Source organism: Cynocephalus volans, chromosome 11 (assembly GCF_027409185.1).
Source record: "Cynocephalus volans isolate mCynVol1 chromosome 11, mCynVol1.pri, whole genome shotgun sequence".
Taxonomy (NCBI): Eukaryota; Metazoa; Chordata; class Mammalia; order Dermoptera; family Cynocephalidae; genus Cynocephalus; species Cynocephalus volans.
Window position 1 is genome coordinate 95,739,968 of NC_084470.1, and position 22,824 is coordinate 95,762,791.

The window sequence follows — 22,824 nt, forward strand, 5'->3', positions numbered from 1 at the left end:
CTCCAGGCAGCAGGAACTACATTTCCCAGAAAGTCTTGCAGCGCGCAGGCGTATCGATGCGACACTGTGCGTGTTGCAATTTTGTGGCGAAAACTCTCGGCCCTGGACTACACTTTCCAGGAGGCCTTGCGGGGCGCGTGCGCAGAAAAGCCGGACCGCCCATGGGGCCGTAACTCAGAAGCAAGTCCCGCCTGCGTTGCGCGCGGATCTTTGCAGCTCGCGGGAGGGTAAGAGGCCACCGGATTCTGCGCTGCAGTTGTCAGCCCACTTCCTAGAGCAGAACGAGGCGGCGGCGAGCCAGATCTCACCATGGCCGCAAATGTGAGTGTCCCTTGATCTGCCGGGCCACACCCAGACTTCCCCATCACCCGGGGCCTCCTCTTCCTCCGAGGGGCCGCCCGGGCGCATTTCGCCATCTGACCCTAGTCGGCGCGGCCGGCCCCTGTCTGCGCTTCCCTGCAGCTCATCGTCTGTTCATTTCTCTCAGCCTGCCCAGATCCCCTTTGTCCGTATTCTTTGGCCCACCTCATCCTCGGGTCGCGCGTTTGTGGGGAGGAGAGTCAGGAGGTGTCGCCACAACCCCTCCTGCATTCCCAGTTCCCGCCTAGGCCCTGTGGTCGGAGTGGGGGCTGGTTCCCCGGGAGGGTGGGGAGGCCTATCTCGCGCAGGTGGAGCTGTCCAGCAGCCGACAGACGGGGCCTTCCCGCGGGCGGCGAGCTCCCCGCCCTGGAGGGGTGGGAAAACCGCGGCTGCGACGCCGCCGAGGGGCTCGGACAGGGCGGGGAGCGCAGGCTCTGGGATTCCTGTGGGAGGGAGCATTTCCCTCTGCCGGCCCCGTCCTCTTCCTGGTGAGGATTTGGCGAGAGGGGCCGAGGCTGCTGCTCCCTGCAGCTAGCCTTTCTTGGGAAACTTTCTACTTCAGCTCAACCTTCACTTAACAAGTCGAGCAGCACCTCCTACTACCAGGGCGCTGGGTGTGGAAGAAGCTGGTGATTCACCTCTCCCCTCCTCTGTGAAAGTGCTTCTGGGGCCAGCTCGGGAGCCCAGCCAGTCCCGGAGCTCAGCCAGTCCCAGACACACCCTCTCTCTGCTTTGGTGGAGTGTCCCAGCTGTCCTCCCCTGGCCTGTTACACTCTCTTTCCAGGACCCTCTTTTGTCCCCAAGTTTCTTCTCTGCCTCCCACAGCCCCTGGGAGGCCAGGGCGTGTGTCACCCACACCCCCTAGCATGCTACTAAGCCCTCAGGAGGTCTAGAAGTCATGAATGTAGCACCTAGAAAGGCCTCAGAGGTGGTGCATGAGACTTAAAAGTCAGCCAGGGGAAAGGGCGGTCAGGAGATCAGCCTGCCCCCAGCCTGCCCCCAACAGGTTGACTCCTGTCTGCTCCCATCACCACTGCTACCATATTTTACAGATGGGCAATGTTCCCTGCAGGGGAAGGCACCTGCCCAGATCTTGCGGCCAGTGTGGCATGCTATGACATGGGAACTTGCGGAAGAGGCAGGCTTTGGAGTCAGGCAGATCTGGGGCAAATCCAGAGTCTTCCACATAGTAGCTGTGTGGACTTACTCTCTTATGTTTATGTTTCCTTATGGAATCAGTTACTGTGAAGTTTAGGGGAGACTGCTTAACACAGTGCCTAGTGCCTGGTAGGTACTTAATACATGAACAAAAGCCTATCCTCACAGTCTAGCACAGATGGTCCTAGTGGGCAGGAGCCATCTTTGGTATGTTGGGTCCTGACCCCTCACCAAGGAACATGAATGCATTTGGGTTATCCTCTGCTGCCAAGCCTTTGTTAATTCATTCCGTACCTGGGTACGCATTTATGGGAACCACCAGGCTGGGTGAGGAAGAAAGATCTGAAGATAGTGGGGTGGAGCATGGAGGCAACAGAATTGTTAATCAGTGTAACAGCAGTAACTGTGATGAAGGTCCTGTTACCCTCTCCATTTTATAAGTGAGTAAACAATCAGAGAGGTAGAGCAACTTACCCAGAGTTACACAGCGAGTGATTGATGAAGCTGGAATTCTAACTCAGTTAGTTCTATTTCTAGGGCTTATTTGTCAACCTCTCTTCCCACCACTCATTGCTCATTGTTTCTGAACCTTAAGTGCTGGGACTAGGAAGGTATGTCCCTGAGGATATGTATATATTATATATAAGGATCATGGAGGATCCTCTGTGTATACTGAGAATTTTGGTTCAGAATATGGGCTGGGTGTGTCATGTCACTGCCTGCCCCACCTCTCTCCTAGCCTAAGGGGCACCCTCCTGTACCTCTCATTCTTCCCTCCAAGGCCATTTTTGAGCCCCTTATCTTGATTGTTGACTGAGAGGAGCCCAGGAGGAAGAGATGCCTCCTTTTCCTGTTGCTGCCTGCAGCTGGCTCCAAATGTTCAACTCACATTGCAGCCCGAGAAATGAAGAGTGCAGTCTGGAGCAGAGTGGTAGGAGGGTAGTCTTCAGTCTGCCCGAATTTGAATCCTAAGTCCGTCTCTTAGAGGCTATGTGATCAGGGCAGATGACTTAACCACTGAGTCTCAATTTTTTTGTCTGTGAAATGGGATAGTGATTGCATCTACCTCTTTGGGCTTGCACTTTGGCTGGGCTGTGATAGACTGGTATGTTTGTCATTGTCATCGTTATAATGGTTGATGGTCACCTACCTGCCTGCAAGATTTACTCTACTAATGTTTCCAAATGGCATGTTAAGTCAAGACCATTTCTGGGTACACAGACATCTGGTCTCTGGAGGCCTTGGCTGGTGTTATTCAGAGTGGTGACATCAGCTTTGTCAAACAGAGACTCTGACTTGAATCTCTCTACATCCCTCCTCTCTTTCTCTCCAGTGCCAGGACAGGGCCTGGCTCACCCAAAGTGCTCATTTGGGAACCACTTTACATCTTTGTGACTTTTGTCAGCTCACCCCTAGCCTTGGTGCCAGCCCTGGTATCAGTTACAGAGGAATCAGATAACATTTCCACCAGCTCACACCGTACAGTGCTTATCATGCCCTGGGCACTGAGCCACCTAACAATTGTGTTCTTTGGTTCTCACCACGACCCTATGCATTGGATTATATCCCCATTTCACCAGTGAGGAAATGGAGGTCACAAAGGGCTTAAAGAGCTTGCCCAAGGTCCCACAGCTAGTGTGTGGCAGAACTGGATTCAAACCCAGTCCTTCTGGCTCCAGAGTCCTGCCCTTGATGATGACACTCTCAATCAGCAGTGAACACACTCCAAATCACGCCTCTGTTATTGGCTGGACAAAGCCTGATCCACTGATCCTGGAGTTTGAGGTCTACTGTGAATCTTCCTGGACGTGCCTAGATGCCCTCATCATCCCCCGTGTCACTCACAACCAGCCAGAGCAGATCGGCAGCTCACATGGTTCCTCCTGCTGGGGATGCCCTTCCCCCGGGATCTGCTTCTAAGATCCCACTCACATGCCCCCTCCTTCAGGGAGCCTGCCTTGATACCCCAGCTGGAAGGGGTCACTCCACTCACTGGACACTCAGCATGACCTCCTGCTATTGTTTGTGGATGTGACTCAACCGCTCTAAATGCTGTCCACCCTCCTTCTGACCTCATAGGGCCCAGCATGGCCCTTGGGAAGCTCAGACACCGTTTGTCTAATTTAATGAAAAATACCTCCCTAATCGCTTTGTAAAATAGTTTGGTGGTTTCTTAAAAACATCTTCCCTGTGATCGAGCAATTTCACTCTTATGTATCTACCCGGGGAAAATGAAAACACATGTCTACAAAAAGACACAAGTGTTCATGGCAGCATTATTCATAATTTTCCAGAACTGGAAACAACCAAGATAGTCATCTACTGTTGAACAAATCAAGAAATTGTGGTATACTCATAAATGAAATACTACTCAGCCATAAAAAAGAACAAACTATTGTTAAACACCACAACGTGGATGACTCTCAAAAGTATTATGCTGAGTCAAAGAAGATGGAAAGAATGGAGCCTGTGCTCTATGATTCCATTTCTATCAAGTTCTAGAAGGACAAAGCTAACCTACAGTGATAGAGATTCAAATAGTTGTTAGAGCTGATAACACCAAGGTCCAAGTTTTGATCCCTGTACCGGCTGGCAAAAAAAAAAAAAAGAAGAAGAAAGAAATTCAAATAGTTACCCAGCTGGAAGGCTCACTCCTTAGCACTGGGTCCACCTTCTCACCAGGCACTCAGCACAATCTCCTAATATTGTTGTGGCTGTGAGTTGACTGCCCTGCAGGGTCAGGTGGAGAGAGGGGAGGATTGGCAGGAAAGGGGCACAAGGAAACTCTGGGGTGATGGAAATGTCCTGTATGATCTGGACATTAGTCAAGTGGGGTACATTTGTCAAAATGTACACTTAATAGCTGTACATTTTTACCATGTATAATTACAATTCAGTAAAAACTGAGTATAAATAAATAAGTAGCAAAATTCAATTTATTTTGAAAAACTTATTTTTATTCTGATTTTTCAATGTGTTTTTTTCTTCAGTATTCTAGTACAGGTACCAGGAGAGAACACATCAAAATTACACCTGACCCTCAGCCAGGCTTCCTGGAACGGCTGAGCGAGACCTGGGGCGGGATGTTTATGGGGCTCGTGACCTTCCTGTTCTCCTTCTACATAATTTTCACCAATGAGGTAAAGTATCTGGGGTCCCCCTGTGCAGGGTGAGAGTCCACACAGTGTCAGAGAGCAAGGGCTGTGAATCCAGAGGCTGGATTTGGTAGTAAAGGGCCTAGATTTTATAAAGGAGAAAGAGGGACGCTGAATTCATCAGAATTTTTTCTGATTGTGACCCACCTCACAACTGATGTGAGCGGATAGGAGAATGGATCCGTCCATTCACCTGAAAATCCGGGCAGGAGTGGATAGTACCCACTTCAGGCATGGTTGGATCCAGGTGTTTATGCTGGGTCGCCAGGAATCTCCATTTTTTCATCTCTTGCCTGTTTTTCTCTGTTGTGGTGTTTTTCTTGGACAGGTTTTTCCTTTGTGGTGGCAAAGGTGGCTCTGGCAACTCAGGCTCACATCCAACCATCTTAGCAATCCCAGAGAAAAGAGGAACCATTTCGTTTTAAATCAATTTAGCAAAAATTGCAGGGAGATCTCTCAGTGTCCTGGCTCGGGTTTCAGTCCTTTGAACCAATCCCCGTGGCCAGGAGACACATGTTCTGATGGGTGAGGCCTGGGTCATATGATCTGGACAGCAGTTCAGATTGGCTTATGTAAACCACGTGGACTGAGAGAAGGGGAGAGAAGAGGGCAGAGGAAAATGAGGGAAAGGTACAGGGTAAGCAGAAGCACATTCTCAACATGGGGGCAATGCTGAGACAGGTGGGGTGGCAGGAAGAGGTCTGCCTGGAAAAGCAGGAATCTTGGGTTCCATTCCTGACTCTGCCACTTGCTAGACCTCAGTTTTCCATCCATACAGTGGAGAAATGGGGCTCAGTGCTCGCTGAATCCTGCCCTGATACACTGCAATGAGCACAACTGTGTTGAGCTACTCCTGAGATGTTGACATCACTTGCCCCCCTTTGCTTACAGGGCCGTGCATTGAAGACAGCAACCTCACTGGCCGAAGGGCTCTCGCTTGTGGTGTCCCCCAACAGCATCCACAGCGTGGCTCCAGAGAATGAAGGGAAGCTGGTACACATCATCGGGGCCCTGCGGACGTCCAAGGTAGGCTTGGAGGTAGTTGTTGGCACATCTCTGGGTGTTGTCTGGCTGAGAATTTGAAAGCAAGAGCCTTGGAGACACACACATGGGTGTGATTCCTAACTCCACCTCTTAGCACCTGTGTGGACTTGTCATTCCTGAGTCTCATCTGGAAAATGGGGACAATAATGGTAACAAGCTCATGGCCAGTTTTGAATACTCAGTGAGATTAGGTTGCTGACCTCTTGGCACAGGGCCTGGCATGTGGATTGAACTTCATAAATAGGTGCTCTCATGGTCATGATTAGCATGTATGTCTAGTGCAATGCTAGAAAACTCTTTGATTATTGGAGCCTTCCTGTTATTTGAACACCCAGTGCACTGCTGTGGACATGATGCCACTGGGCTGTGCAGCCCAAGCCTGTACTACGTGTTGTGGCACTAAGTGTTAAAAACTTAGGACAGGCAGCTTCACTCAATTCTCCCACATGAAGCAGCATAGAATTCTTCGTTCTTGTCGTTGTTCTCTGTTTTTATTTCTCTTCCAGTCCAGCTTCCCCTGAGCTGGGGATTCTGGGCTGATGTGAGTCTTGTCCTTTATTTTTTTCATTTGTTTGATTCTTTTTGAAGCTCTTGTCTGATCCAAACTATGGGGTACATCTTCCGGCTGTGAAGCTGCGGAGGCACGTGGAGATGTACCAGTGGGTAGAAACAGAAGAGTCCAGGTGAGCTGCCAGGAAGCAAAACATCAACCGGGGCAAAAGAGGTGCAGAGTTAGGGCAGAATGCAGGTGGAGTTCATGTGATGCCTCTTAAAGTATAAATCTTTCCCAGAGAAAGGAGGAACCACCAAAGTATAAAATCTCCCTATCAGAAAAATGTCAAAGGACCCCCAAATTATTAGCTAGTGATCTTTTATTTGGAGGTGGCAAAAAGCCAATGCAGAGTGGCTTTAAGAAGAACAGGGTTGATTAGCTCTCTCATCTTGGAAGTCCCGGGATGCACCAGCGTGAGGTGTGACTGGATCCAGGCCTCAGACAATGTCATTAGGATCGATGTGCCTCACCCACCTCAGTCTCTGTGCCCAACTTTCCCATGTGGTGGTTCCATGGTCTCTCCCACCATGGGACAGAAGGAACAGAGGTGGGTTCCCGGCTTACATCTTGTCAGCTCTAACAGAAGTCCCAGGGAAGACTGTCATCAATCAGGCTGGCATCACCTGGAGCTGGGGGTGGTCTAAGCCCCACCTGAACCACATGGACTGTGAGTGAGGGGTGGGTAGGTGGCTGGAGGAGCTGAAAGCAGCTTCAGGGGGCCTTCCATACGGCTGTCCTGGAGCAGAGGGTGCAGCCAGATCTCTGAGCCCAGAGGACAGGCCTGGGCCCCTCCCTGTGAGCCAGGTGGCAGCAGACCTTGGATGAGAAAGCACTTTTCTCCAGTTGGCCTTGGAGGGATGGGCCTGGCTGTCTGCCAGAGAGTAAGAGCCCTGTCCCTGGGCTGGTGCAGACAAGGCTTCTGCTCCATTTGGGGAGTTTGGCCCTATAGGCCCAAGGCTGCTTCCGGCTGGAAGGACTTAGAGGTTAGAATGGCTTGGGGTGACTGGGCTGACTCTGGTGGCTGTCTGTGCTTTCCCTGCAGGGAGTACACCGAGGATGGGCAGGTGAAGAAGGAGACGAGGTACTCCTACAGTGAGTACTGGGCCCCACCGCACGTGAGGTGTCTGCCTGGGGCCGAGGCCAACAGCAGTGGGCTGTGGGTGGGGCTGTGGGAAGGGCGCAGTGCCAGCCATCAGAATCCCTGGGTGCCAGTCCTCAGAGCCCTGCCCTGTCACCCATCCAGGGAGGGCCCAGTGTCACAGACTCAGATGAGAGGACCTAGGGTCAGTGGGCCTTAGCCATGTGGTCACTCTTACCCTGGTTTCTGAGTTGTTCCGTCTCCACAAGCAGACACTGAATGGAGGTCAGAAATCGTCAACAGCAAAAACTTCGACCGAGAAATTGGCCACAAAAACCCCAGGTGAGAGCTGGGCCCCAGGCCTAAGCACAGCCCTGCCTACCACCGGGGTAGGTGTCCAGCCCCACTTTCTTCCTGCATAACAAGACTGAGTTAATTCAATGGGATAATGAAAATGTGGTATGTGGTTTTGAAGCCAAGCCCTGTACTGGGCACAAGGAACACGGAGGCAAGACCCAACTCCCCTGACCTCAGACAAGCTCCCCTCAAACAAGTCACCAACATAAGGCCTGGACTGAGTGCTAAAGGGATTTGCATGTACAGTGTCAGGGAAGCATTTGGTTGACAATTACCCAGAGGTGGGAGGACAATCAGGTAGGCCTTTCAGGAGGTAGTATGATCCGGGCCTTCATGGAGAAGGGAGTTAGCTCAGCGGCATGGGGTGGTGAAGTGGGTGGGTGGGGTGGGACAAGCTGGCAGGGGTCTGGACAAGAGGGTGTGACGCTCTGGGGGACAGGAGACAGAGTGAGGGTGCTCAGCCCAGGGGAGTGGGGAACAGGAGCCCCCGGGGGTGGAAAATACAAGATGTCTACTATGCCTAGGCTAGTATGGACTTACAGGAGCCCCCTGGGTGGGGACCCTGCTCAGCATAACCCAAAGGGACCCAGAAAGCTACCACCTGGTGCCCCATGACTGACAGCAGCCCCTCTCTCCCACAGTGCGATGGCAGTTGAGTCATTCACGGCAACAGCCCCCTTTGTCCAAATTGGCAGGTTTTTCCTCTCAGCAGGTAGGTCTCAGGCTCCTCCATGTGAGCTAGTGCCAACCTAGAGGCCCCGGGCTTCCCCTCAGCCCCTCCCAGAAGCTGGAGCCCCCAGCTCTCAGTCCTTGCCTTTCCCATGATCACACTTGGGGCTGGGGCTGGAGGGAATGCCAGTCCCCAGGAGGCAAGGACTCGTCATAGAACACCCCAGTGCAGCCCACCCCAGCCAGCCGGCTTCCTCTGAATCTTGAGTGGTTCCAGAGAGTGAGTCCAGACACTGTGTCCTCATCCTGCTGTTGTGACAGTGTCTGTTCTGATAAGACATTGCAGAGCGAGCCCCTCAGGCCAGTGGTAGAGTCAGAGCTGCTCACTCCCTCCTGTGGCCCCACCTGCATGCCCCACCTGGTGTCCAGCCCTGTGCCTGGGAGGGGTGGCTTGTCACAGGCTCCCCACCTGATCCCAAAGAGAAGCTTTCAAGAAATAAGATGGTACCATCAGTAGCCTTGGGGCTGGGTCCCTGGGACTGGCCCAGAAAGATGGGAGAGAAGACACCAGGGGCCCCCCACTGGCTGAAGTGAGGCAGGAGGGGCAGGTGGTCCAGGGCAGGCCTAGCTGCCTCCTGTCTGCTCTGTCACTCAGTAAGTGCCTGCTGTGCCAGCTGGGCCCTGCCCTCAGGTAGCTCTCCGTCCCTGAGGGGGGCCCTGCTTGTACACGGATGACCGTGGTCCAAGGCAGTGGGGGCTAAGGCTACCCCCGGAACCTGGTCACTCTGACTTGGTGGGAAGGTACAAGGACGACTTCCCAGGAGATGGCACTGAAGTGGGCTGATGCAGGGCAAGCTGTGTAGGAGATGGAATCAGAAAAGGGCGCTCCAGGTGGGAGAGCACATGTGTAAAAGCCCCATGGGACGTGAGCTAGGTGGTGGCCATGGTGGGGCTGTGAGGGTGTGGTGGGAAGAGTGTCAGGCTGAAGGGTGTGCAGATTGGGGGGTTTCTCACCACCCTGCTTCTCTTAGGCCTCATCGACAAGATTGACAACTTCAAGCCACTGAGCCTGTCCAAGCTGGAGGACCCCCACGTGGACATCATTCGCCGGGGGGACTTTTTCTACCACAGTGAGAATCCCAAGTATCCAGAGGTAAACAAAGAGGCATGGACTGTCCCGATAGCAAAGATCAGGGCCCAAGTGTAGCGTCCCCATGGAGAGCACGCAAGAGCCAGGTTCCTTTTTCTCATCGCGTCAGTTCAGTTGAATGCACAGATGCGCTCAGCCAAAGAGACTGAGGGGAGAGGCTTCTAGGGGACGGGGCAGTGCGGGCAAAGGTGTGGAGGAGGGAAGATAGCATGAGGTGCTGGGTGCTGCGTCGTGGGCCCAGGCTGAGCATCTCAGTCACTCTCCCCACTTCTCTCCCACCCCCAGGTCGGAGACCTGCGCATCTCCTTTTCCTATGCGGGACTTAGCGGCGATGACCCCGACCTGGGCCTGGCTCACATGGTAACCTGGCTTCCCGAGGGCAGACTCTGTCAGGGCCTCTTGACCTAAAATGCACACCTAGGCTCACACTCGCATGCTCATGGGTATGCCTCTGAGCAGTGTCAGAGGTATTTATTCCTGCGGCCAGCCGTGGACCCAGGCCGGGAGCTGCAGTTCTAGAGGAAGCTCATAACTATGCCTAGTGACAGTTGTTCCAGTCACTCGCCACTCCTCCCCCCGCCCCAGTTTTTGATCTGTAACTACTTGGTCTTGCGTTCCTGACCCCACCGTGTCCAGTCCTTCCCCAGCCCCTGCTGTGCCCTGACACTTGCCTCTGCCTAAGGCCCTCCCTGGAATTTTTTTTTTTTTTTTTTTTTTTAAAAGATGACTGGTAAGGGGATCTTAACTCTTGACCTGGTGATGTCAGCACCACGCTCACCCAGTGAGCCAACCGGTCATCCCTATATGGGATTCGAACCCGGGGCCTTGGTGTTATCAGCACCACACTCTCTCGAGTGAGCCACAGGCTGGCTCTCTCCCTAGAGCTTTGAATGAAGCGGCTGAGCCAGAGCTCCCGGGGCCAACGCCCTGGGTAGAGGTGTGGAGAGGGAGGCCCAGGGGTCTCTTCCTCGCTTCCCTCATTGGCACCCAGTCCCAGGAGGGTGGGCTGTGGGTCTCACCTTGTGGTGGTCCCCCTCTGACCATCCCCCTCTGCTCTAACACTAAATTCTCCAACCAGGTCACTGTGGTTGCCCGGCAGCGGGGTGACCAGCTAGTCCCGTATTCAACCAAGTCTGGGGACACCTTGCTGATCCTGCACCATGGGGACCTCTCAGCAGAGGTGAGCTGCTGCCGCCTGTATGATGAAGGGCAGACGTGTCCTTCCCTCTTTTCTTCCAATGGCTATTTAATAAGCCCCCACAACTAGAGGTCATAGCCAGTGCAATGAGGCAAAAAAAAGACATAGAAGAAATAATAACCTCCCTCTGTGTGCAGGACTGTGTGGGGCACTGAGGACTGAACAGTGAGCAGAAGAGACTCTGCCCTCATAGGCTTCCAGTCGTGGAGGGAAAGGGGTTAACCCAAAAGACTAGGAAGTAATAACAAGTCATGCTGAGTGTTACGAAGGGAGAACAGATGCTCTGAGATAGCAGGAAATCAGTTTCTACGATGGTCAAGCAAGGCCTATCTGGCAAGTGACACTTTTGCTAAGACCCAAATGAAGAGAAGGGGTCAACCCTGGACGAATCTGGGGTCATTCAGTAGTTCAGGCAAGAATTGCCCAGTGCAGGCAGAGCAAGACTCACCTCGTCAGGAGCGCTAGGAGAGCCATGTGGCCACAGCCCAGAGGACAGGGGGAGGGCGCGGGGGACAGAGGCTATACTGGGAGGCTCAATCTTTGAGGAGTATCAGAAGGGCAGTGAAGGCTTCTGAGCTGGAAATGCCCAGGACCGGCTGAGTGAGGGTGAGCACCCCTCAGAGGTCCCTGGAGCTGTCTGGGCATCTCTTTGCCCAATAAGAAGGGATGCAAACATGTACTGATGAATTCAATTCTGTGCCTTAAAAGTTGGCCTCTCTTCTCTAAGCAGGAAATCCTTCCTTAAACAGAAAAAATATCATTTGTATTTTCTCTGTTGTTGATAAACACAATGTATCATTTGTGGGACATTCTGTGCTTGCCTTTAACAGGATGGTGGATATTTCATCCAGAAGGGCCAGAAAGGGTCAACAAGGCAGTGAGCAGGTGGCAGGGACTAGCTGTGGCCCTTTCATTCCTCAGCTGCCATCTGTCCTGTCAGCCTCCCGGCCTGTGGTGGTGCCTGAGCCTTGCCCACTCCTTGTACCTAGACAGGACTAGGGTGTGGTCGGGCTGTGGCCCCAGAGTCCAGTTACCAACCTCAGGGAGGGGCTGCCACCTCCCTGCCGAGTGGGCCATGAGTCACCCTTTCCACTGGCAGCTCTGAGGGCCCCCTAGGGAATTTGTAAAATTAAGAGGCCCTGTCCAGATCTTGCTCTCTTTCCCGGGCTCTTGCCCAGCCCCAGCTTCCAGCCTTCTGCAGGCAGAGGCTCAGGTCTCAGAGCTGCTCCCCAGAGGGGAGTAGGGGGCTTGTGGCTTAGATAACTCCCTGGGAGGGAAGGCTCTGACAGTATATATGGGCAGGTGGCCTCCTCACCCCCGGGCTTCTCGCTGCTTAGCAATCCCAGGTCGCTGACTGCCCCTTACCCCACTCAGCTAGCTACTCCCAACCTCACACCCACAAGGTCTGGGGTCCCTGCCAAGTGGGAGAAAAAGCCCTGAGCCAAGGAAGCAGCCCAGGGTACGAGAAGAAACCCTGGGCCCAAAAGTCAGGATGTCTGGATCCCAGCCCAGGACAGAAGCGTGCGGTGACCCCAGCGTGGACACTGCATGCGGCCCCGGCTCTGCCTCCCGCCTGCTCTGGAACCATGAACTGGTGTTTTGTCCTCTGAACCTGTTTCCTCATCTGTAAAACAGAAATTTTAAAAAGTATTAGTATTATTATCATCGTCATCCCTACCTTATTTGATTGTTATGAGGATTATTCATTCATTCATTTATTTAAAAAGTTTTTATTGAGCACCAGGGACATCACACACATGGTCTTTGCCCTTGGGGACTTATAGTTTAGTTAACTGCTTGGGGTGAGACTCTGGGCACATGACTTATTCTCGCAGAACCTCAGTTTCCTTGTCTGTAAAATGGGGATAAATGTTCCTACCTTATTGAGTTATTTTGAGGATTAAATAAGAAAATCTTGTAAAATACTAAGGACAGAGGCAGAAAAATAGTAAGCAATAAATATTATTTATTATTATTTTTGTTTTTGTTATAGATTATGACATGGGGGCCTGATTTAGATCGGGGGTCAGGGACAGCTCTCTGGAGAAACAGCATTTAAGCCAAGACTGAAAGAATGTGCAGGTGCTGGCCAGGCATGACTGTGGGCAAGTGCACTGTAGGCAGAGCAGACCACACATGCAAAGGCCCAGGGGTGAGAGGGTACTTGACCTGGTCTTGGCCAGGCACCAGGGTCAGAGCAGGTAACAGGGCCTTGGCAGATTGCTGTGTGGAGATCATGGTGGGGTTGCTGGGAGCAGGGAGGTCAGTGATGGGGCGGCTCCTGCAGTGGTCCACTTGAGGGATGATGGCAGCGTGGTTTAGGGGTGACAGTGGTAGGAGACTTGGGGAAATGTGGACGTAGAGTTGGAGCGAACAGGACTTTCCGATGCACTGGATGGGGAGGAGCAAAGCAAGCCTGCCCCCAGGCTTCGGAGTGTGCAGGCAGGTGGGCGGTTGTGTCATTTGCTGAGACGGAGAAGCTGGAGTGAGCAGCAGGTCGTGGAGGCTCCAGTGTCTGCTGCATGTGCGAGGGTGGCAAGTGGAAATGGTAGGCAGGCGGTGGGAGCCATGGGACTGGGAGGCCCGGAAGAGGCACCAGAGCTGCAGCTTTAAATTTGAGGGTCATGGACATAAGGGGACCAAGGAGACGGATGGGATGTCCTGGGAGAGAATATGGACTGAAGCAGCTGAAGAATTCAACATTTAGAGGACGGGAAGAGGGGCAGGGACAGCAGTGGAGACTGAGAAGGAGGGCGAGGTGTCCCGGAGCCATGAGAGGAGCATGTGAGGTCAAGCAGATCCTGTATACAGTGCATGTGGCACAGTGCCACAGGCACACTTGGACGAGCCACTGTTCATGGCTGGTAGAAAGTGACCCCAGAAATTTCCCACTGCAGTGTGGAGGAGGTGAGGCCGTGGGCTGAGGACTCTAGAATGAGGTGGGCTCTGATCTGAGGAGGGCACATGCCTTCCACAATGTTTTCTTATGCCTCATTCTGTGCTCTGCCAGGTGGACAGAGGGACTTAGATTTGGGTGGGAAGTTTACCCCTATCTCCCTCTGGTCTGTTTGGAATGGGCACCTACCCTGCCAACTAAGTGTCCCCCTCAGAGTCCTGACATCTACCCTGCTCGTCCTGCAGGAGGTGTTTCGAAGAGAACAGAAGAGCAACTCCATGAAGACCTGGGGCCTGCGGGCTGCCGGCTGGATGGCCATGTTTATGGGCCTCAACCTCATGACGCGGATCCTCTATACCCTGGGTAGGTGTAGAGATGAGGGTGTGGGGGGAGATCCTGCCTTCCCTCTTTTGGCCCCACATGCCTCTGTGCTTGTCAGCCTTCCCATCCGATTGGGTCTCCTTGGGGCAGAGACCGGGCTTTGGTACCTATACCCCTACTCTGGCTTTGGGATGAATGAGCAGAGGAAGGTGGGTGCTTCCAGGGTGGGGTGGCATGGGGCCGGCTCCCAAGAGGCTAGTCTGGTGTCTGGGATCTGAAGGTCTGGCCCCGCTCCATCCGTCTGGCCCCTGGCTCCCTCGTTCCCTTGTGCCTTGGCCACTGTTAAATAGCCATGGGAAGGAGGCTGGCCGGCCTTGGCAGTGAGCCAGGCCTGCGGCTGAAGTCTGTTACATCAGGGCTCTGTGTGCTTGGGCCGCCCCTGTCCCACCTCAGCCTGTCACCTTACACCGACCTTGCAGATCTTCGTGAAATGTTTGGACACTCGGAAATGCTGAGAACCTGTCATGCTTCCTTCCCGTGCCAAAACCTGGGCTGCACTGGGGCAGCCAGCAAGTCTGGAGCACAGGGAGAGTTTGCAGGCCTGCACCCTCAGCCTGAGTTGGCACCAGCGAGCCCAGTAGGGGCCCAAGTGAATTCTGCTTGGTTCAGGATCTGAGTGCCCAGGTGACTGAGTACATGCTGGGCCTGGATTATTGGTCCAGGAGGATGGTGTTTCTCAGGATTTTCCATCTAAGACTTTCCCCCAGTGTGTGTCCTTCTCCAGTTAGATGATTCTGCCCAGCCGCCTCTGGGCACCAACAGAAACCTCTCCTCCACTTACCACTTACCAGTTGGGGAAAGGTCTGACTGTAGCGCATCCCAGACTGTCACTGCTGGGAGGGTTACCTCCTCGTCAACAGATGGGAGACAGGCCCAGGGACGGGAAGGTCACTTTTTCTGAGGCTTTCTTCGGATAGCTGAATTGTGCTTAGAAGGACCAGCCACATCTTGGGCACATCAGGGAGAGATCAGAATTTAAGCAGAATCCCCCGTTCAGGCTGTGTGACCTTGGACAGGCCAGTTCCCCCTGGAGCCTCAGTCCCCCCATCATCTGTCTCAGAGTGCCCTTCTCTGGATCTATCTGCTACTGATTTTCCACATGTGGAATGTGGATGGCTTAGCATGGAGGGCTCCCTGGTGTGGTGGTGTGAGTCAGGAGCTACAGCCTGGGAGCACGCCCTTGCTCTTCCACTCTCATGATGCTTGGCCCAGGCAGTGATCAGGACAGACAAGGCCTTCATCCTCTCATGGCTTAGAATAGTGCCTTAGAGCTCAGGCCCTGTGCTCAGACAGTCTGGAGCACAAATCCCGATTCTGGCACTTTCTAGCAGTAAGATTTGGGGCAAGTTTCATAACTCTTGAGTCTCTGTGACCTTGTGGATAAATTGGGGTTAAGAACAATATGTACCTTACAGGGTTGGCACAACGGTTTCATGAGAAGGTACACACAGTTCCTGACACATAGGCAATGCTCAGAAACATGAACTCTGCTTATTGTGAAGGCTAAGTAGGGGTGCTGCATGGGAACAGCCGAGATGAGGCCATGACGTGGCCTGCAGGGTGTCCTGTAGTCATGGCGGGTTACCAGGGCTTACTCTGCAAACCCAATGGTACCAGACCACTGAGGCTTTCTGGGAGCTGAATGCAGAGTTCGATGGTGGACATCAATTATGAAATGCCAACTTAGAGAGGCTGGACAGGCCAAAGAGCAGAGGAATTCCCAGTGAGTTGAGCTGGATCCTGGACTTGATCCTATTGGGCCAAAAGCCTGTGAAATCCTGAGGCAGAGGCCAACACTTTGGCTAATTTATTTCCCTCAGCCCCTGCACAGAGCGGGACACACAGGTAATTGGTAACATCCTGCTGCATGAATGAACAAACACCTCCAGGAATGGCCTAGAGGCCCAAATAGGCACCCACAAGAGGCTCCACATAGCCTCTCTGATGAGCATGGAGGAAACAAGGTATTTGCCAAGATTATAGGCAAACATCTTTACACTGGTCTCAGACTAACATCAACATGTAGTTTTTTTTATTTGTTTTTATTATTATTATTTTACATTCTAGGATGTTGTTGCGGAGCAGTTGGGAGGGAGAGGGAGAGGGGAAAGGGGAAGGAAATGGGATGGAAGAAGGAGGGAGGAAGAGGGATGGGATTGAGGCCTGTGGCACCCCCCACATTCCCACAGGAGAGACCAGGGGGCTTCCAGCAGTGGCTTGGTCACTGTGGGGCTGGGTCCAGATGTCAGGGGTGTGTGGCAAAAGCCCTTACTCGCCACCACCCCAGCCTGGGAACCTGGAGCCCTTCTTGCTTTGGCTTGGTGGTTGTTGCTGGGCTGGTTGCACATGTTGCGGGGAGCGTGGCCAACGCCCTGGCCCCCCCACTGCCCTGGCTCCAGAGAGCTCTGGGTGCTTCCTGCAGCAGCTAGTTGGTTGTAGCTGGGCTGGTTGCACATGTCAGGGGGGTTGTGGCCAAGGCCCTTGGTCCCCACCATCAGGACTGGTTGTGGGTGTCGGGGGGCATGGCTGAGGCCCCCGGTCCTCCCCCCTTTCTGGCTTGGTAGCCCAGGGCCCTTCCGGTCCTTCTAGGTGTTATAAGTGTTCTTTGGTGAAATGGGACCTTTACCAGTTAATATCAAACTTTGTCTCTAGTTGTGGATACTTTGTTTTTTTCTTTCGGTTCTTTGTTGGATTATTTGCTTAAACTTAAACTGCACTGGAACTAATTTGTTGTCCTTTGCTTACTTCTAAAATGGGGGAACTTCCTGTGGGGACCAGTACTTGAGCTGTGTGGTTGAGCTAAATTGCTGCTTTGCTGCTGATTCCCTGGGGAAGGCTTTTTGTGCAGCTCAGATTTTAATGGTTGACTTTATAAGTACTTCCAGCTCTCAAGAGATCCAGTGCACCTGTGTTGTGTAGAAACTCTGGTCTGAGCCTGAGTCTTTTCATCAAACTGCACCCCATGCAATTCTGTATTACTGACCAGTCTCCTCTGAGTGGTCCTGTGCTGATTGGGGGGCAGATCAGCTGTCCTCGCTGTGCCCCAGTGTTCCCCCTTTGGGCCCATCTCTCCCACCGCCTGTGCTCCAAACACTTCCTGTGGGACAGGCCATGCTCTGGTCCCTTGTGATGACTCACCGTCCTCTGATTGGCTCCTTTTTTCAGTTGTGGCTCCTCCTATGTGGGTCCACGGGAACCCTATTAGTGGTCTTGCTGGCCTGGGCGCCACCAAGGCCCTCTTCTCCCCTGCTGCCTCCAGGCAACTCCATCCGGAATCTGGAAGGGCACAGCTGTGGCTTCTGCCAGCTCCTGCTCTGTATGCTCATAAGCTCCAGCCTGGATGTGACCAGGGTTTGAAATGGTCAGGGTTCAAAATGATTGGAGCAGTTTTTTCTTTCTCTCACCATGGCTTCTCCCACCTTCATGCACTCTGTAGGTCTGTCCTCCTCTTCCCCTGAGCTCTAGCAGCCACAGCTTGGCTGTCATTGCTTTTTTATAGTTGTAAATTGGTTGATTTGTGGGAGTGATGCTGGGTACTGTCTATTCCACCCTCTTGACTGGAAGTCAATCAACACATAGTTTTAAAGTTGGCAAAGCACTCCCATGTGTCCCCTACCCTGGACCTGGGCAGAGTGGGTGGCTTGTACAATGTGCCCAGCTTGTACAATGTCTTGAGCTGGGGCTCCTCCTCCCTGGCCCTATAGCTCTCAGGATGAGGGTATTTGCCTTCCACCACACTGGCCCTTTCCCATCCTTCCTCACATGGCAATGGGCCATCCTGTCTAGAGACCTTGTGGGTGAAGAGCACGGTGGCCTCAGCCTCATGGCCTTTTTCTTCCCCACAGTGGACTGGTTTCCTGTCTTCCGAGACCTGGTCAACATTGGCCTGAAAGCCTTTGCCTTCTGTGTGGCCACCTCGCTGACCCTGCTGACTGTGGCTGCTGGCTGGCTCTTCTACCGGCCCCTGTGGGCCCTGCTCATTGCCTGCCTGGCCTTGGTGCCCATCATCATTGCTCGGACACGAGTGTCAGCCAAAAAGCTGGAGTGAAACAGTCCCTAGCGCCCACCTGACACATGCGTGAGCCTCAAGACCTGGGTCACCCCTGTGCTCTTCAGGGGCAGACTTGCAGCATGTACGTCGGGTTTGGTTCACCAGTGAGCATCCTCCCCACCCCTTTTCTTGCCAGTAAGCAGCTGTGGAGGGCAGAAGCAGCTGGTTAATGGCAACCTAACAAGCATTCTCCTGCTGGTTTCCTTCTGTTCTCTTGAGGCTGAGTGGGTGTGGCCAGGCTCCAGGGTTTGTTTCCCTGAACTCAGCTGATCTGTCAGATGAGGAGGCAGAGATGCTCCAGAGGCCTGTTGATGAAGGACTCAGCCTGTTAGCTCAGCCTAAGCTGCTGCTTATCATCGAAGACAAGTGCCAGGGCTCTGCCACGACCACCACCACATCCAGGATCCTAACGGGTGGCCTTTGCCCATCACTGCTAAGCAGCACCGGATTACCAACAGATGGTCTGAGCACATGCCCCACAGAACAGGAGCACCAGAAACCAAGTCTGTGGATAGAACTTGATTTGGTACTTAAAAAAAAAAAAAAAAAAAAAAAAACTGAAGATTTCATAATGAGACAAACTGGACATTTATTGGGCTTTGCACATATTTCCTGGTTTGGCATAATCTTTTCAGTGTCTAGGATGCCCAAAGGTCCTGTTTAAGTTTTTCTTCATCAGTTCGTTGCTTCACTTCTTCACGTGTACTTTCCTACCCCGAGGGAGTGGTCTGAAATAAAATTTTAAAAAACAAAACAGAAACATCCTGAATGATCCAACATTTCAGACTATTACAGAAAACACCCTTTAATCTGTCAATTGAAATTAATCCAGAGCGCAGAAAGGTGTTAACTTGGGGTATGACAGCTGATTAAAAAATAAGTGACCTGTCAGTATTCTGGGTCACTGGGAAACTTTGGAAGGGATGCTTTTGAAACAAGTGTTAGCAAAGGAATTTATTTTCACTCTGGGAGGAGATGGAGACTCTACAGGATGGAGAAAAGCATTTTTTTTTCATCTTCTGGCATCGGAAACTACTTATTCACTTGAAGATGGTTCTGAGTTTTTAGTCAACCATTAAAGAAAAAGGCTGGAAGACTTATACTAAGTGGGATCCTTCACAGTGACCCCAGTCAACCAAAACCAAGAATCAAAGGCCGAGGATTGCTGTAGAATGCCGATGCCTGGCCCAGCTCCTCTCACTGCGGGAAGGCTTCTGACGTGGGCATGCCAACAACAGGGGGCTGCTTGTGAGTGGAATTTCTGTGTAAAGGGTCAGTAGCTTTACTGCTCCTAAGTAAAATCCGCCCAAACTTTATTCACAGTTTCTACGTTTCCCAACCACTCACATCCTCTTAAAGTATGTTGCAAGCTTGATGTTTTAAATGGTCCTCTATGTCCTTTATCTTGTTCATATTCAAAAACTGTTTTGCCCTTGCTGGTAGTGCTTGCTTTAGCAACTGAGTATTTGGTAGCTGAATAAGGTGATCTATAATAATCTCTTGTTGACCTGGGGTATCTTCGCTGTAAACTGAGATTCTTCACATTAAAAGCACAGCCAGCCTCAGAGATGACTAATCTGGGTTTAGGATTGAAATAGTATTCACTACTGCTTATTAAATGAACAATTTCATCAGATCGCTCAACTCTTAAATGATGTTTTTGGAAAACACGGTATAACTAGACAATGACTAAAAACAAAATCCTTGGGATTTGGTTTGTGTAATTTTTTCTAATATGGATTTTTAATTACTGCCAATTTCAAAAGTGTTCGTAAAAAGCAAGACAATGTTAAAAATTTAAAGGCTTTGGAAAATCACCATGAAATTTGTATTATCTATTTTTTGATAAAAATTTGAAATAAATTTCTAAATATAGTCAGTATAGTTTGGTATTGGAACTTGCCTTTATTCTGTTTCCGGTTTGGGGGTGGATATATTTTCATTTGGGGGGAGTTTTTCTTGCATTCTTGAAATTCCTATCTTAAAGAATTCAACCATAGAATTTATTAAGAAATGTATACATCTTTAGAACTCAGTTCTAAGTTGCTTTTTGTGGTTAAAATAGTTTTTTTTTTTTTTTTGGCACCTTCACCTTGGTGTTGGTTTTAATTTTTTTAGATAGGGCAACTCAATATTCTTAGCCCTTGGAAACCTTATCTACTTTGTTTTGGCTTGAATTAGTGAATGACTCATGCTTCACACATCTGCAAAATGTGCTAGGCGAGGGTGATGGGCAGCAGCGTGGGACAGTACAGAGGGCATCGTGGGCTCTGAGGTGGCAGACAGACTTGAGCTCTGAGTCCCGAGTCTGCCACTGGTTGGCTGTGTGATGCTGGGCAAAGATCTCTTTGCCTCACTTTCGTCAGCTGGAAAACAAGGACAATGCCTTTTTCCCTCACAGGGCTGTCCTGAGGACTAAATAAGATAAGTCCATGAAATGCCTGACACATGTGGCACTTTTTTTCATTCATTTTGCTTCCTGTTCTGGAGCAACACACTGCCAACTACCTGTCCACTGTGAAGCTTGCAGTTTGTTTCAAGCAGGTGAGTGATAACTTTCCAAAATCAAAACCTACTGTTTTATTTCATTTCCATAATGCCTCCTAGCAGCTGACATCTGCCTGAAGGTATTTTTCCAGAAACATGGCAGTGTCCTGTCTCAAAACCCCAGAAAACAAGTTGCTCCCCTTGGAGGCTATAGAAGTGTGAGGCTGCTGTTTCCATAGCAACCCCAGTCTGCTTCTCAACAAGAGCCTTTCAGCTAGGCGTGCTGCAGATGAGTCATGCCACAAGTGTTCTGTTTGTTTCCCTTGCACAGAACCAACTCAGATGTGTAACGGCTCCTCTCAAAGATCAAGTAGTATCTCCTCCAATAAACACAGAAAGAAAAACAAAGTGTGTAACAAAGAGTTCCCAGCCTACAGGAAAACAAAATCTGATCTTACATGTAGTCTCAACATACACAGAAATCACGCTGTCATCCAGGAGTTCTTAGCTGAGATAAATTCTGAAAGAAAATGCAGAGCCAAGTCTTTTTAGATAAATGCTTTATTTTTCTCTCAAAATATTATAAAAGTTATTTCTCCTGAACATCTATAGTGCATAGATCTTTTAAATTTATCTAGTAATAACGCTGATCCTCTAACATGGTCTTAGTTCTCAATTAGTGTCTTTCCTGATTTTAGCTCTCTGTTCTAGTCTTCTGCCACCACAAAATATTATTTCAAAAAACAGACTCCAACAAAACCGTGTCTGAGATGACCTGTATTTTTCATTTGCTCTCTCCCCTACCACAAAGTGGCAGCATTAGGCAGTATTAGCATTAGTAAGTAGCCTGCAGAGAAAGGGTCCTAAGTCTGCAAGAGAGGCGACAGCACAAGTGTCTGACAGACGAAGACTAACTGGAAGAAAGTACTGGTGCATTTCTACGTGCACCATCATCCAAAAATTTCCCAGTGGTTTCTATTAAAAAAACTGACCCCATTCCCAAAGAGGGGAAGAACAGGTCCAGGAGACAGGAGCGTGTCTCCTGGGGAAGTGTTCTGCTCTACAGTGGGCTTTGGTAGCAAAAAGGTTTGGAAGCCTACCCTAGGTGAGTGTGACAAGGACTGGGGACACACCAGACTCGCTGCACCTTGGCCCAGCCCACATCTGCAGTGCGCACTGCTCCTATTTGCCTTCTCAGCAGAGGGGACACCACCAGTGGGCCTGGGCACCCCCAGGGCAGGCGTGGCTCTGCAGAAGCAAAGCAACAACCAGGTGGGTGCTCAGATCATGGCTTCTCAAACGGGAACAGATGGGAAGCTGCTGCTTTCTTTTCCTTTTTGGTCTTCTTGGGGCACTTCAGCTTCTGCTTTTCTTCAGCTTCTCGGTTTTGAGGCCAGGAGACAGCCAGGATCCTGGCCACTTCTGCTTGAGAGCTGGTCCCCTCTTCTTCATCAGACGAGAGTCCACCTGCATCCGCATGGGGAGCTACTGCCTCACTCTGGTGGTGGGGGTGGGGAGAGACAGGAGGGGGACAAAGGCCAAGGTCAGTGCTCAGGTACTAACTAGGAAGCACTGTCAGGAGGCAGTAAAGCTCCCAGCCTGCTCTGAGCTGTGTGACTGGGAGGACAAAGGCACCAGGTGTGGCAGAGGGAGAGCCCAGACCTTTCCGACTGTGTCTTCCTCAACCTGGGAGCTCATGCAAGCAGATGCTTGAGAACTTGCTCTGAGCTCAGTGCTGGGGACACAGGGACACTGGGCAGGAAACTGCCCTCAAGGAGCACACAGTCATGTCTGAGGGTCACTGCAACTGGTGCTTTGCATTTCTTATCTTGTTTCTGGACCAAAGTGCATCATGACCTGGACTGCTCAGATGCAGCTCTCCCAGGAGGCGGGCATGGCCAAAGAGGGTCTGGATGGAGAAGGTCAAAGCTCACAGGCAGCAAGGACCCAGTGAGAACACAAAGCCAGATGAAGGGGCCACTGAAGGGACTCAAGTGAGGAGCATTACAAATATTTTTTTAAAGGTAAAGAGGCAGCATGGGGAAGGCTAAAGAGGGAACAAAACACCCAAGCATGTGTTGGCTGTGTCTGCCACAGTACTGATCACACCACGGAACTGTGCCTGGGGCTCTGCCTGCCCCACACGGAAGCCCTCATGAGGGCTGCATGTCAATTTTGCACCGGGCACATGGCAGGTACTGTGAGAGGAGCAATGAGTGAGCAAATGAGGCCTGCAGGATGGTCACAGGCAACACGAATGCCGGAAGGTAAGAGTGGTGCACAGACA

The 22,824-nt window shown here is 51.5% G+C and overlaps 2 protein-coding genes across 4 annotated transcripts in view; one reads left to right on the plus strand and one right to left on the minus strand.

Moving 5' to 3' along the window:
• Positions 1-189: 189 nt before the first annotated feature.
• Positions 190-19,864, plus strand: TMEM43 (transmembrane protein 43). The gene is made up of 12 exons (XM_063114897.1): positions 190-321; positions 4,509-4,658; positions 5,565-5,699; positions 6,306-6,400; positions 7,313-7,362; positions 7,621-7,690; positions 8,347-8,417; positions 9,406-9,527; positions 9,810-9,884; positions 10,603-10,704; positions 13,864-13,981; positions 17,845-19,864. The coding sequence occupies exons 1-12, from the start codon at positions 310-312 to the stop codon at positions 18,045-18,047; spliced, it is 1,203 nt and encodes a 400-aa protein (XP_062970967.1). The 5' UTR covers positions 190-309; the 3' UTR covers positions 18,048-19,864.
• Positions 19,865-21,080: 1,216 nt separating this feature from the next.
• The window catches only part of XPC (XPC complex subunit, DNA damage recognition and repair factor), a 32,713-nt gene continuing 30,969 nt past the window's right edge, over positions 21,081-22,824 (minus strand). For all 3 annotated transcript variants that reach the window (XM_063114514.1, XM_063114515.1, XM_063114516.1), the window contains one exon: positions 21,081-22,035. In XM_063114514.1, the coding sequence (XP_062970584.1) occupies positions 21,823-22,035 (213 nt within the window). In that variant the 3' untranslated portion in view covers positions 21,081-21,822. The remainder of the gene's footprint in view (positions 22,036-22,824) is intronic.

Excerpts from the sequence above, each read along its gene's own strand:
- TMEM43 (XM_063114897.1), top strand. Across the intron at positions 6,401-7,312 it reads GTAGAAACAGAAGAGTCCAG|GGAGTACACCGAGGATGGGC; the intron begins GTGAGCTGCCAG and ends CTTTCCCTGCAG. Across the intron at positions 9,885-10,602 it reads ACCTGGGCCTGGCTCACATG|GTCACTGTGGTTGCCCGGCA; the intron begins GTAACCTGGCTT and ends TTCTCCAACCAG.